Source organism: Rosa rugosa, chromosome 4 (genome assembly GCF_958449725.1).
Source record: "Rosa rugosa chromosome 4, drRosRugo1.1, whole genome shotgun sequence".
NCBI classification, from domain to species: Eukaryota; Viridiplantae; Streptophyta; class Magnoliopsida; order Rosales; family Rosaceae; genus Rosa; species Rosa rugosa.
Genome location: NC_084823.1, coordinates 12,325,282 through 12,339,861, shown reverse-complemented (window position 1 = coordinate 12,339,861; position 14,580 = coordinate 12,325,282). Strand labels below are relative to the sequence as shown.

Genomic DNA, 14,580 nt, shown 5'->3' with positions numbered 1-14,580 from the left:
AATCCCGCGACCGGTCACCGGAATTCCGAATTCAACTACCGGACTTGTAACCGGATTCCGGCATCTGATTTTATTGCCCCCTAATAATGCCCAGTAATCATATTATTGCCCCCAATAAACATATTATTGCCCCCAGTAACAAGTTTATTAGGGATCAATATTAATGAAAAATGTTTATAATTTTGAAAGTTTTTATAGGTTTATACAAATAAATAATCTTATTATTGCCCCAATAATAATTTTATTGCCCCCCAATAATCATATTATTATCCCGCAATAATGATATTATTGACCCGCAATAGACATGTATAACTCCTCAATAAAACCTTTTTTGAAACTTTTTTTCATTCTTCTTTCTTCTTTCCTTATAAGCCTTCTGCCAAATTTACCAAAAAAAAAAAAAACGACTTCGACCTGGAGCTTCTGCCCCTCATGGTCTGACCCTAAACCCTAGGTATGCAATAAAACTGTAAATTGTGAGTGACTGACTGATGAGCGAGACTTACGTGAAACCAAGACAATGAAGAGCAGAAAGAAAAGACCAAGCCATTTGCTACCCATGATCATGATGCTTAATTAGGGCAGTGAAGTTGAACAGAGATATATATTAACGGATCGATAATGATCGTTCCCAGGAGAGGAGTGTGCTTTATAGAGAAAAAAAAATAAGAGATGAGGGAGATGAACAGGACGACACATACTGCTCTGAGTGCACAAACGTGTCATAGAGAGACGATTTCAAGAATAATCGATGCATACAGAGAGCACAGAGCATTTGTAATGACGTGCTACTACTGCCACCTTCGCATTTGTGACCTTTGTGGCTTTGTCCATATATATATAAAGCTCAGATGAAGAAAGCCATGTTCTCTCACGAGAGAACTGTAGTACCCCGGAAATTCGTTATTATTTTCCGAGGATTTTTCAGAATTTAATTAGTGGTTATTGGACGATTTCGTGGTTCGTGGATGGAGCGGAAGTGTTTAGGGCGAATAATTATTCAGGAAGCGCCATTTTAGGGGGGGGCGCAAGGGTTGACTTTTTATTCATTGAGATTCTCCAAAAACTTCCTTCACTAAAGTTGTAGAGCATGTCGATACGAGTTCGTGGACATGTGGAACGCGAAAATCGGAGTTCGTATGAGGAAGTTATGGTCATTGGAAGAAGTTTCCATTTTGGTATTAATAGAAGTTTCCCGAGTGGGAAATTTACTATTTTCATTTGGTTTCCATTTCTGGAAACTGATTTCCTTTCTCTCTCTCTTCTCTCTCGGCTGCACCTTCAGAAACGAAAATATCCGACTGACCCGACCCGGATCCGACCCGGCTTTTCCGGCGATCTCCGGTGACGTCTAGCCTTGAAACCTGCACAGACCGATTCGTCTCCTCTGTCTGGTCGTCTTTGTGGCATCCTCTTGCGGTGATAGCCACCGTGTACGATGCAGCAACGCGGCGCAGTTGGGTGTTTTCGGACCCGATCGGTTCTCCGATCTCCGACGTCGGCGAGGCTTCAAGTCTTCTTGGTTGAGCTCAGAGCAGCCTCCTTGATCGATCCTTGGTGGTTGTTTGGATCGATTCACGTGAAACTTGGTTCAACTCGGATTGAACAGTAATCCACGGCTTGTGAGGTAGTTTTCGATCCTTTATGCTTGTTTTCTGACTTCGAGCTAGTTATGAAAATTTACAAGCATGCTTAGATGAAACTTTTTGATGTTGGGAGTTTTGGGAAATAATGAATTTTGGCCGGCGGCGGTGCGCCACCGCCTATGGCAGCGTTCTGGTGGCTTTCCGGCCATGTAGGGAACTGTTTTTGGTATTATATATGTTCTACTCGTTGATACGAGCGTTTCGATATATAATATGCAAATTTTTGGAGTTCGAATGGATTTGTTATGATTTTTACCGTTTCATATCGGTGAATTTATTCTATCCGTGAGGATCCGAGCATTCAATCGACTTGTGGTTTGGACATATCGGTCGTGGAAGTATTCCGGAGACATTGGGTGGTCTCGGATGTGGTTTCGCCTTAATTGGCATCACTTTAGAAATTTTGGTTCGATTTAGGGTTTCAAACGTTATTCTTTGTGATTCGTTAACTGAATCAGAGCTGAAATTCCTTAGGTACGTGACGAGGTATTCTTTGGACAGCGAATTTAGGTGGTTTGGCTGCTTTGTTCTGTATTGAAGACGCAGCGGGAGTTTCAAGGTGAGTAAATCTCGCGATATGTGTTATGAGCATAATTACCATATTGTCTTGGAGTTATTAGTTTAACCATGACTATAGTTGGTATTAGTGGCATTTCTGAGTGGATGACTACGCATATATATATTTACGTGAAATATATATATATGTATTGGTGCAATTGTTGTGATATGGGCAGCATAGGACGTACTGGGTTCAGTATAGTTGGGAATAGTGAAATTAAGTATTGAATCTTTGTGATGATTGCTATGTGAAGCTTGTGTAGGAATATTTGTGTAATGAATCGTTGAAATCAGTGTATTGAATCTTTGTGATGATTGCTATGTGAAGCTTGTGTAATGAATCATTGAAATCAATGTGATGAATCTTTGTGATCAATACTATCTCTGTGATGACTGGCGGAATCTGCGTGATGACTCGCTGGATGATGGCTATCTGAGTGATGACCGATGAAATCTGTGTGATGATCAGCTGGATAATTGCTATCTGTGTGATGACCCATGGAATCTGTGTGATGATCAGTAGGATGATGAATATCTGCGTGATGATCGGTGGAATCTGTGCGATGATCAGTGTGATTACTGCTCGGTAGTGGAGCTGGATTGTTATTAAGTTAACAATGATCTAGAAGACTGCTGTGATAGTCGGGGTTTCCTACGAACGTCAGAGTGTGGGGTTACGATGACTACTTTGACTTGAATTGCTTGACTTAATGTGACTCCCTGAACTAAATTATATGTAGGGGTTACTATGAATTGTTTTGCTTGCTGCTTGAATTATAATTGCCTCGTTTTCTTCTTGATTTATTGATTGATGCTTTGATTTATCTTAAGGGCTATTGTGGTGACAAATAGTACTCTGTGGTGAGGATAGGAAGGTGATTCATTGCTTTTCACCTTTGATGTCATGTTGATGACAAAAGCTTCCAGTGAGGAGGGAATGAGTGTGATTCTGGAATCCGCCATAGGGCGTTAGGATGGCGTCAAACATTGCTTGAGGAAGTCTTGTTTGACCGAAATCTGTGTAATTGGATGCTAGGATTAAGGATCTGAGCATGAGGCTTTAGTCACCAGTTGACTTATGTAAGCACAATATGGAAGGATATGGAATTGATGGTTGTAGGTGTGAGATGTGTGCTTATCGTTGTTTAGGTTGTGGTGACTTAAGAAATGTGTTTTGCTTTGTGGATTTGAGTTTACTCATACGAGCTTCATAAGCTTACCGGGTTTGTTGTGTGGCAACCCGGTGCACTATTCAATGGAATGGTGTAGGGGTTAATCCTGCAGGTCAGGGTAATCGTGGTTGAAGCTGAGGTGGCGTGCTGGCAGCATTACAGTAGGAAGCCAATTTTGTGACTTTACCGTTGTTATGACTTCCGCTTGTAGTAAGCTCTGAGGAGCATTTACTTATTATTTTGTTGTTAACAATTTAATTTGTAAGCTTATGTAATATATGACTCTGTAGAGCGGGTCAATATGGACATAGTGGGTTCGGGACATCAATATGTATGTTGTATAAGGGAAAAAGTTTTCCAGATATTTGGTATTGATGGCTGAACGTTCACGCATGTATAATTATGGGGTTATATATCGATTTTATTTGTGTTAAAAATCAGGGGCGTGACAAGAACTGCCCTCCTTTTCAACCCAAGTGGAAGTTTGAACTACGAGGCCTAGGGCTCGACGACGATGGGTCTGGGTGAGGAGGCGGACGTGTGAGGAGGCGGGGAGAGAGAGAGAGAGAGACGACGATCGTCTGGGTGAGGAGGCGGGGAGGGGGAGAGAGAGAAGGTAATTTATTATTTAAAATAAGGTTAAAACTGTCAGTAAATGTTAGATCAGGTAAATGAGACTAAAAAACTCTTAGTGGAGTAAGTGGGCAATTTTTAGGTTCAAATTGGGTAAGTGGTCACAGCCCCTTTATTTTATTGTTAGTGTGTTTATGCTTTTGTAATGTAGTGTGTTTTATTGTTATGGATAAAAGTGAGATAAAAACAAGTTTTTGTTTTTATTTGTTAATTATAAAATAAAGCAACAATTTTATTTCATAATTGAAAAACATAAGTGAAAAAGTACAACCAATAAAATATTTCTAATTTCTCCCCATCCATTGAGTCTCTTGAACTGTCACGTAGAGGTCCAAGTTAGAGTCATCTTCACTATGTGGTGTATTTTCTTCAGGAGAAAAGGAGGGTTGACGAAATGCACCAGCACTAGAGCTTTGTTCCTCCCTCTCAATAATCTGTGCTTGCTTCCTCTCCCAATTCCTTTTTTTGGGTGTGAAAATTGATGGATCCACTGTCATTGTGCGAGCATCATCCGCATGCTGCTCAGCTAATCTAGTCTCCTCCCGTCGATCGTCCTCTAAGTTGATAGAGGTAGGAAAACTTGAGCTGCCGACATTCATGCCCGAAGGATTGCTAAACTTTTTTGTATCCTTTAATATTGGCCAACAATGCTCAAACGTAAACTCCTCTCCTTTAGCTAAGGTACGATATATTGACTTAGCTTGTAATTCCTATAAATAAGAAGATATTAATCATGTATTATATATATCTATACGAAAGTCAATATACATAACATGCTAAAATAACGGTAAAATTAATTTTAAAAATAAGAATTAAACGTCAAGAATAAGGATGATTACCTCGTCGGTGGCGTTATCACCACTTCCTCGAAGAAGTGCCGCTTTGTTAAGAGCTTGACGCCATCTTTGGCATGCCAGTCTAATCTTTTTCCAACGACCGTCACACCCTCCTCCCAATCTAACCATGCCTCCGGCAGGATTGCAAGTCTCGTATACTTCATGTATACGCTCCCACAATTTTTTTTTTCTCTTGACTAGTACCCTTAGAGCCGTCTTCACCAACGGTAACTACAGCTACGCACAAGGCTAAGGCTATATCTTCGGCGGCCTTCCAACACTCTTGTCTCGGGTTAGGCATCTTCTAAAAAAATTGAAAGCTAGCTAGATGAAGAACAATGGTGAAAAAGAATGAAGTTTGGAGGAGATTGGAGATGTTTTGGAGTGAAAAATTATGAAGAAGAGGGTTGGTATTTATAGAATTTATAGAAGTTATTGTTCCAATGGGCAAAAAACATTTTTATGATTTTTTAGAAAATTTTCTTTTATTTTTTCAATTTTTTTTTTGGTTTAAAACACATTTACTTTATTATTAACCGTTGATTTTAATCCATACAATTTTTTGAACCGTCAGATTAGATATTCAGTAAATATATATTTACTTTTTCATTTTTAGAACCAATTAATCTCGGCCTTTCATTTTAAATTGAATTAATCATAGCTGAATCTCGTCCGTTGGTTTGAGGACCGTTGGAAGCCCCAACGGCTTCTGTCACTGGAGGGGCCCAGTGTCGGCCACATTACTGTGCATGTAAGGCGCGTTAAAGGCTGGGAGGTCGTTTTTTTTCCTTTTGCGCGTTTATGGGATTTAGACTCCCGCTGCGCGTTGCCTCTATCTTCCTCTCACGACCCATGTGTAGCTGGGGCCCACCCTCTTCCGTCTGAAGCCAAAATGGCTTTCGTTCCAGCTTCCTTCGTCATTTTAGCTCCACTTTTGACTAATAAGTCAAAATGGCTAAGAATTGGGAATGGATGGAGATGCGTTCCGGAAAAGCCAAAGCCAAAATGGCTTTTGACCCTTACCATTGGAGATGCCCTAAGTTTCCCTTGTTTCCTCCACACGTCATTTTCTAGTTCGCCAGGCAGACTCTAACCGGCTGACACATTAATATGAGGATAACCCCTTTGTGGTAACTTGTCCTTACCGGAGATGAAGATGTTCAAGTGTATATTAAATAAGTAACAAGCTTTTGTTTATTCGATCACCCAATTGTATTTCTCTAACGGGTCAAGCACTATGTCAAAAAATGCTTCATACCATACCCATCAGACGACAGAAGACATTTTTTTTGTTGTCTGATTTTTTTGAACGTCTTCAGACAACAGATTTAACAATTTATGTCGTCTAAATGGTATCAAAATCAACACCAATTCAACTTTTTCAAGTTTGTTATAATTTAGAAAATTCAGACAACAGATTCTGTTGTCTGAGTAAAGGGAGAAATTATTTCTCCTTGTCTGGACAAAAAAACATTTTTGGCTGAACTAAAACTTGGTTAAAAAAATGGGCTAAATACAGATTACTACCTTATAGTTTGGGTCCAAAATCAATTCAGTCCCTGAACTTCTAATTTCATCAAAAACACCCCTGCACTTTCAATTTTGATCTAATAGGTCCAATTTGTTAGTTTTCCGACAATTAAGTTATTTAACTTGTTAATGTGGCTCATATATGACCTATGTTTTATGATGTGGTGTCTGCAGGCCACCTCTAGTCAATTTAAGAGTGAGTCCTACTATTAAAAATAAATAGTTTTTCAACAAATAATTCAACTATAACTTGAACCCATAACAAAATATTAACGAATTGGACCTATTAGATCAAAATTGAAAGTGCAGGGGTGTTTTTGATGAAATTAGAAGTCCAGGGACTGAATTGATTTTGGACCTAAACCACAGGGTAGTAACCAGTATTTAGCCCTAAAAAAAACTGGCTGAACTAAATGACCTAGCGCTAGACCCCGAGTTCTCTAATAACACTTAGTTAAAAAAATAGACGCCTCTTTTCTTCTCCTCGAGCAGTCGACCTAGAACCCTTCTCCTCCAGCAGTCGGCCTAGAACCCAATTGAGCAACAGATTGGAGCGAACCCAGATCAGAGCTAGACCCCAAATCGTCAACAGATCAGAGCGATCTCCGATCCCAGAAGACTAACAGATCAGAGCGATCTCCGATCTCAGACGACCAACCCAGATCAGAGCGATCTCCGATCTCAGACGACCAACCCAGATCAGAGCGATCTCTGATCCCAGACGACCAACAGATCGGTACCATGTGAGAACGAAGGAGAGAACCGCCGCGAACAACAGAACCCGGACGAGCGTGTCGCTGAGCTGATCCATCAGGAGCTTCAGGATCGACTGATCCTCGTGCTTCTCCAGTTCGTTCCATCCGTACACCGCCCGGCGCTTCTCGACTTCCTCCTCCGACAGCCCCGAGGCTCTGCTGACCTTGAACTCGTCCTCGCATTCCTGAAGAAACTGAACCTGTAAGTCTCTCATCAATATTCCATGCTAATTGAGATAGTTAACTGAGAAGTACATGATGGGGCGGCATTGTTGTGTTGCCAATGAATATATGTTTTGTCTTGAGTTTAGTGTTATTGGAAGTAAAGGATGGGGTGGGGATCTTTTGTAAATCTTATTTTTGATGCTAGCTATCCAATGGCATATACATCATTTAAACTTGAATATAATGAATTATATCTACCTACTCGTCTGGTACCTATGCGAAAGTGATATCTATAAGAAGCTCTTCATGTATTTCAGACACATGACATGATAATACTGCACTTTATAATTTGGAAAAGACAAGAAATTTTGTGGACAAGTTTGTCTTTGACGTGCTGGCCTCAGTGGGGGTTTACATAAAATGAAATTTCTATCTTAATATGATATTCATATCGTTAAAGGTGGTTAAACAAAAGTACACATCTTATTTTACTTCAACAGTCTCCATAAGAACTTATTGGACCTCTTCATGAGGTTTCTAGTTATTTCATTACAGTGCCATGTGTTATTGAAGACTTGTTGTAAGATTTAATTTATTTATCACAAATTGTGACTTGTGTCCTTGTATTGCGCAGATATTGGATGAGGCTGCGGTGCAAAATATATTTTTAAAGTCCCTAGACAACTATATAAAGTGGTGTAACTACTTGTGCATTCAGCCAGTTTGGAGCAAGTATGGACTTCTAGATTTGATTTCATATCCTTTCTTACTTCACTCTTCCGATGATAAATTGATATTTTCTTGTTTATTAAATGATGGTGATTGATGATAGTGAGTTAGTGACTAATGGAATCAATCAATTTTGTGCAGTTTGCAGTCAGTTAGGAAGGAGAAAAAGCTATTGTTTGATCTGGGGTGAAGCAGCCAATGTAAGTGAACCTTTTATTGAATAACTGGAATTGATCGTTAGTGTTTGTTTACTTTTCTGTTGTAACATCCTTCTGCATGGTTCACCCAATTTAGTTTTAATTGGTGAAGTGAATGAATCAGTATAACTTGAAGATTATAGCACCACATTTTATCTTTCTTGGTGAGACTTGAGTTTTTTTCATTTATGTGAGATTATGATTTTTAAGTTTTAGTATTGACAGAGTGCAAACCAATTTTACTTGAATACCATGAACAATGGATTTGATTCAAATTCATGAAGCAGTCATATTGTAAAAGTACATAGATGAACTGCCTTTCAAGTTATTTCATGAAATACACTTTCATCAGTTATTGTTGAGCTTCATTTCATTTGGTTTGCACTTAAATCATTTTGCAGACTTGCATGCTTCAGCATTCTGTTTTCTGATAAAAAAAGCACTTTCAGCACTTTCTAGTTGGCTCTCCCTTTCATACGCATATCCAAATAGAAATATATCTTTCCCTTAAGCTATTCTGTTACATCCATCATTTTTTGTCGTGTTCTATTTCTGCAATCTGAACTTGTTCTATAGTATATACTGCTGATCATGTTTTTTTTTTTTTTTTTTTTGTTGGTGCTATGTAGTGAAAGCTTGGAGTTAGGCTCATTAGGCAAGCATTGGAAGCGGATGATTGGCTTAGCTCTGACTTAAACAAATTGAGGTAAGCATTTATAATCATCACATAGTTCGTTCTTCATTTTATTTTTGTGAACTTTCTGTTCTAGAAGCACATGAATTTTTGGAATTTTATAGTTCTGGTTACAATGTTTCATTTTGTGTTATAGAATTGAATTTTTTTCATGGAATGAACTATTTTCTCCTAGAGTTAGGTTCACGAGTTATTGGAATTTTCTGTTATATTGATGCTCATGTTTGTCATGGAGTAGCTACATTCGAATGTTAATTAAGCTCTGCTGTATGTTTATGAATTAATGTTGCTTCATGTATCTGTCTGTGTATATATATATATATATATATGTGTGTGTGTGTGTGTGTGTGTGTGTGTGTGTGTGTGTGTGTGGTGAAGTTGTTTAATAGTGATATGTACGTTTTTAAGCTTTCTGATCCTAGGTGATAATATAGTTCCTAATTGTATAATGTGTTTATATAAAAGATGGATAAATCATGGATGCATGCTGATAGAAGATCATTGAAGTTTAAGATAGGACTTGAAGACTTTCTGAAGTTCGCTTTGGCAAATGCAAGCGACATAGATAAAATATGTTGTCCTTGTTTGAAGTGTTGTAACAATGATGAATTTTCTATTGGAGTGATCAAGGACCATATATACTTTAATGGTATTGATGTTAGATATAAGCAATGGAAATGGCATGGAGAACCTTCTGCCATGAATGCGGATATATTAGGTGAATCAGAAACAGTAGATATGGGTGCTGATTTTGGGATAGGGGATGAAGATGATGAGATTTCGAGTGACTCAAATGAGTTTATTAGGTTTGTAGAGGATGGAGATAAGCCTTTGTATCCGGGTTGTACTAAGACTACAAAGTTAAACGGTTTGATACAAACCTTTAATTTGAAGGCAAAACACGGAATGACGGACTCTTGTTATTCTGACATGCTAATAATGATTGGCATGTTGCTGCCTGAAGGGAATGAGGTACCTGGGTCTATATATGAGGCTAAGAAAACACTTTCTACATTGGGCATGGCCTATGAAAGGATTCATGCTTGTCCAAATGACTGCATCCTTTATAGAGGGCAGCATGCAGAAGCAACAAGTTGTCTAACCTGTGGTGAATCACGTTGGAAATTGGGCAGAGACAATACTAATAAGGAAGGGGTGCCTGGGAAGGTCTTGTGGTACTTCCCACCAATCCCGAGATTCAAACGGATGTTCTTATCGACCAAGACAGCTAAGGATTTGACTTGGCATGCCAATGATAGGAAAACAGATGGAATGATGAGGCATCCAGTAGATTCCCTGACTTGGAAGTTAGTTGACACAAAGTGGCCAGAATTTGGTAGTGAACCGAGGAACCTTAGGCTAGCCCTTTCCTCAGATGGGTTTAATCCCCACAGTTCATTAAGTAGCCGGTACTCTTGCTGGCCTGTTATTCTTGTTACGTATAACCTTCCTCCTTGGCTATGCATGAAGAGGAAGCACATGATGTTAACATTGTTAATATCTGGACCCAAACAGCCGGGAAATGATATTGACGTTTATTTGCAGCATTTGATAGATGATTTGAAACAACTGTGGGATGGGGTTGAAGTGTATGATGCCCTTAGAGGAGAGTCCTTTAAACTGAAGGCAGTCCTATTTTGGACTATTAATGACTTTCCCGCATATGGGAACCTCTCGGGCAGCATTACCAAAGGATACAATGCTTGTCCAGTTTGTGTTGATGAAACCCGACCATACAGGTTGAAGCATAGTAACAAAATGGCATTCATGAGACATCGCAGATTTTTGCCAAGACATCATCCATATCGAAGGCAAGCTGCAGCTTTTGACAATACCATAGAGGAAGATGTCGCTCCTTCACCATTAAGTGGAGAGGAGATGTTGTCAAGAGTTGAAGGTCTGAACATACCATTTGGGAAAAAAAAACCTTCTACCCTTTATAAGGGTGTTGAAGCGAAAAACAGACCTTGTTGGAAAAAAAAATCAGTTTTCTTTGAACTTGATTACTAGAAACATCTTCCAGTGAGACACATTCTCGATGTGATGCACATTGAGAAGAATTGCTGCGATGCTATTCTTGGTACCCTATTGAACATTCCCGGGAAGACCAAGGATGGAGCTGCTTCTCGTTTGGACATGGTTGATATGGGCATCAGAACTGATTTGAAGCCTACACCTAGTCCGAAAAGGGCCAAGTTGCCTTTGGCGAGTTGGAACTTGCTGCTAGATGAGAAGAAAATATTATGCTCTTCCTTTTTCAACATGACGGTTCCTGTGCGCTTCTGCTCAAACATAAGGAATCTGGTTTCAATAGAAGATTTGAGACTCGTTGGTCTTAAATCACATGATTGCCACACGATTATGCAGATTCTTCTCCCTGTGGCATTACGATCAGTTTTAGAAAAGCCGGTTAGGTATGCTATTATTCGGTTCTGCCTATTCTTCAAGGCAATTTGTAGTAAGGTGATAGATGTTTCAAAACTTCAACAGATGCAAGCTGACCTTATTGATACAGTTTGCTTGCTTGAAAAGTTCTTCCCACCTTCGTTTTTCGATGTAATGATTCATTTAACAGTCCATCTTGTTAGAGAAGTAGAGTTATGTGGTCCGGTGTTTCTTCGATGGATGTACCCGTTTGAGAGGTACATGAAAGTGTTCAAAGGGTATGTGAGAAGTCGTCATTTTCCTGAGGGGTGTATTGCTGAGAATTACATTGTTGAAGAGGCTATAGAGTTTTGCTCAGAACGTATGCTTCCTGAAGATGATACCACTGTGGGAATTCCATCAAGAAGCTTATCTGGACTGTGTAATGGATCCAAGCCTTTATCAGGTGCAACCATGGTGACCGTTTCTGCAAAGGAGTTACGACTTGCACACTTGTGTGTATTGCGGAACACTGAAGATGCTATGCCATACTTCAAGTATGTATTACTTTATGCAATGCTACTGTTTTTCCTTTGTAATATCAATACCTGTAATATATATTCATTTGAGTTATATTGTTGATCAGTTTTCTTTTCCTTGTACTTAGGGAGCATATGGAATTGTTGGAGTTAACTTTCCCTAAGTTCAAGAAAAACGAGAGGTGGTTGAGGGAAAAACAGAATGCGACATTTGGAGATTGGTTAAGGGAAAGGGTAAGTTCATATGGGTTATGCTTATTCATATGTTGATTTTGAATGTTCTGAGTTTAATTATTTGATGAGTGCACTTTATTAATGTATAATTCAATTAGCAGGTTGCAAATGCAATGCGTGTTCCCGACAATGATGTTTCAGAAACAATGAGGTGGATGGCTGGCGGCCCAAGGCGTGAAGTGCCAACCTTTAGTGGATACCATGTCAGTGGAGTTGATTTCAACACCAAAGCCCGGGACAATGTCAAATCTGTTCAGAACAGTGGTGTTTTTTTACTTGCCGATGCAATGCAAGTTGCAAGTGCAAAGAATCGAAAGCCCAGAACTGATGATATGGACTTCTACGGTGTAATTAAAACAATATGGGAGGTTGACTATTACAAATTTAGGGTACCATTGTTTAAATGCAATTGGGTAGAGAGTTCTAGGGGCGTCAAAGTAGACGATCTTGGGTTTACTTTGGAGAAACTGAATAGGATAGGGCATTTAAATGATCCGTTTGTCTTAGCTACGCATGTGAAACAAATTTTTTATATTGAAGACCCCCTCAATGCTGAATGGTCAGTAGTGGTGAGGTGCCCGGATAAAGACTACGAAGGGGCTAATGATGAGTGCAAAGACCCTGAAGTGGAGCAGCTACCATTTATTCCGACAATGCCATCAGTTGAAACCTTTGATGATGTAGTTGGGCATGAACCTAGCATTCACATGCGAGATGGTGATGAAGGAATATGGGTTGACAATTAAAGTTTGCCCCGTGACTGATGGGAGTAGCATGGTGTTTAGGATTTTGATGCTTATGTATGCATATTAGTATAGGCTGCATTTCCATTTGTAGCTTTTAGCTGTTGTACTTTAATCTGTTAGTTGCTGGAATATATGCTAATTCAAGTTGTTACTTGATTACCTAAGTGTTTGATTTTCACTAATATGTCATTTTCATTGTAAGTGATGCATCCTATGTATGTCATCTAGCCTATCATGTGGCTAACAGATTATGTGCTTGTGTGTTTTAGATCATGGCTCCATCTAATAGAGCAGCAGCCGCTAAAGCGATAGCTTTGAGGATGAAAGCTGTGCAAATGAAAAGAACTAGCTCTAAGGATGCAGGGCTGTCAACTACACCTAAAGCTTTGTCTCCAAAGAAGAGGGTTGTGTCTGCCAAGAAGAAGGAGGTGTCCCCGAAGAAGAAGGTTGTCGAAACTAGGAAGAAGACTAGATCCCCGAAGAAGAAGACAAAGGCTGTATCAAAGACCAAGTCTGGAAATAGTTCTAACTCTAATAAGACAAAGGATGGTGATGATGAGGAAGATCCCGATGCAACTGGTGGTTTGAAGCTGCTAAGGCGAGGGATGGTGACAATGAGTCGCATTACAAGGCGACTCATCAGAGGGAGAAAGCTAACTATACAAATTAATGATAAGGGGGAACCTTATGGTAAGGCAGCAAAAGAAATGCAGTCTTACATTGGGGTCTTAGCACGTACAAAGATCTCGATTGTCACTGGTGATTGGAGAGAGGTGGACCCTGATGCTAAACAGAAAATCTGGGAATCGATTCAGGTATTTAAACTAAATCTTACAACATATTGCAATCCTTATTGCTTTCAGTCACACTTGTTTCCGATGTAAACTAATCTTCTTTTTCTTATACGTAGGATGCATATGTGATCCCTAAAGAATGTAAGAAGCTGGTGATTACCTCTGCTGCAAATAAATGGAGGAAATTCAAGAGCAAATTGACCAACAAGTACATTATCCCTTATATGGATACCCCTGAATTGCTTGAAAATCCACCGGATGATTATCGATGTGTGAAGAAGGCTGATTGGGATATCTTTGTCGCTGACAGGATTTCTGAAAAATTTCAGGTTTGTTAGCTGTTGGAAACTTAGTTCATATGTTGGTTTCATTTTATCAGTGGTTTGTATAAGTTCAATGCAATGTAGTGCCTAAATATGGTTTGGTTTGTAGGAACTGCGTGATGCACAAATACAAAAAAGAAAGGAAAATCGATACCCTCATCGTATGGCACGTAAAGGATATGCCAACTTAGAAGCCGAACTGGTTAGTTTTTGGATGATACTTATTGAACTTTGTGAATAGAGCTTGTGGTTACCAATTCTAATATATATATTTTTCATTTTTTATAGTCTGAGTCAATCCCCTTAGAGAAACTGGATCGTGCGACGATGTGGGTGAAGGCACGGCAAGATAAGAATGGCTGCTTCAATGAACCTGTGGAGAAGACGGCAGAAAAAATTGTAAGTCTTTATCTGAAACTTTACTGGCTGATTTGGTGTGTGTATATATATATATACACACATATATTTGTCCTTCATATGTGAATCACTTAATAAGTGAGCTTATATACATATATATATTTGTACCAGGAAATGTTAAAGAAAAAGGAGTCTGACGGAGAGCTTACAACAGATGGTTCAGATGATGTGCTCACCTTAGCATTGGGGAACCCAGAGCATCCTGGGAGGGTACGAGGCATTGGTGGTTTCACCAAACCAGCTTCATA

General features: G+C 39.3%; 1 protein-coding gene and 1 long non-coding RNA gene across 2 annotated transcripts; both read left to right on the top strand.

Moving 5' to 3' along the window:
• The first annotated feature begins 7,069 nt into the window (after positions 1–7,069).
• Positions 7,070–8,194, top strand: LOC133743007 (uncharacterized). The gene is made up of 3 exons (XR_009862856.1): positions 7,070–7,332; positions 7,930–8,027; positions 8,166–8,194. It is a non-coding gene; the product is annotated as an uncharacterized LOC133743007 (long non-coding RNA).
• Positions 8,195–9,380: 1,186 nt separating this feature from the next.
• LOC133744350 (uncharacterized) lies at positions 9,381–12,798 on the top strand. The gene is made up of 4 exons (XM_062172473.1): positions 9,381–10,812; positions 10,939–11,836; positions 11,947–12,052; positions 12,154–12,798. The coding sequence occupies exons 1-4, from the start codon at positions 9,381–9,383 to the stop codon at positions 12,796–12,798; spliced, it is 3,081 nt and encodes a 1,026-aa protein (XP_062028457.1).
• Positions 12,799–14,580: the final 1,782 nt, after the last annotated feature.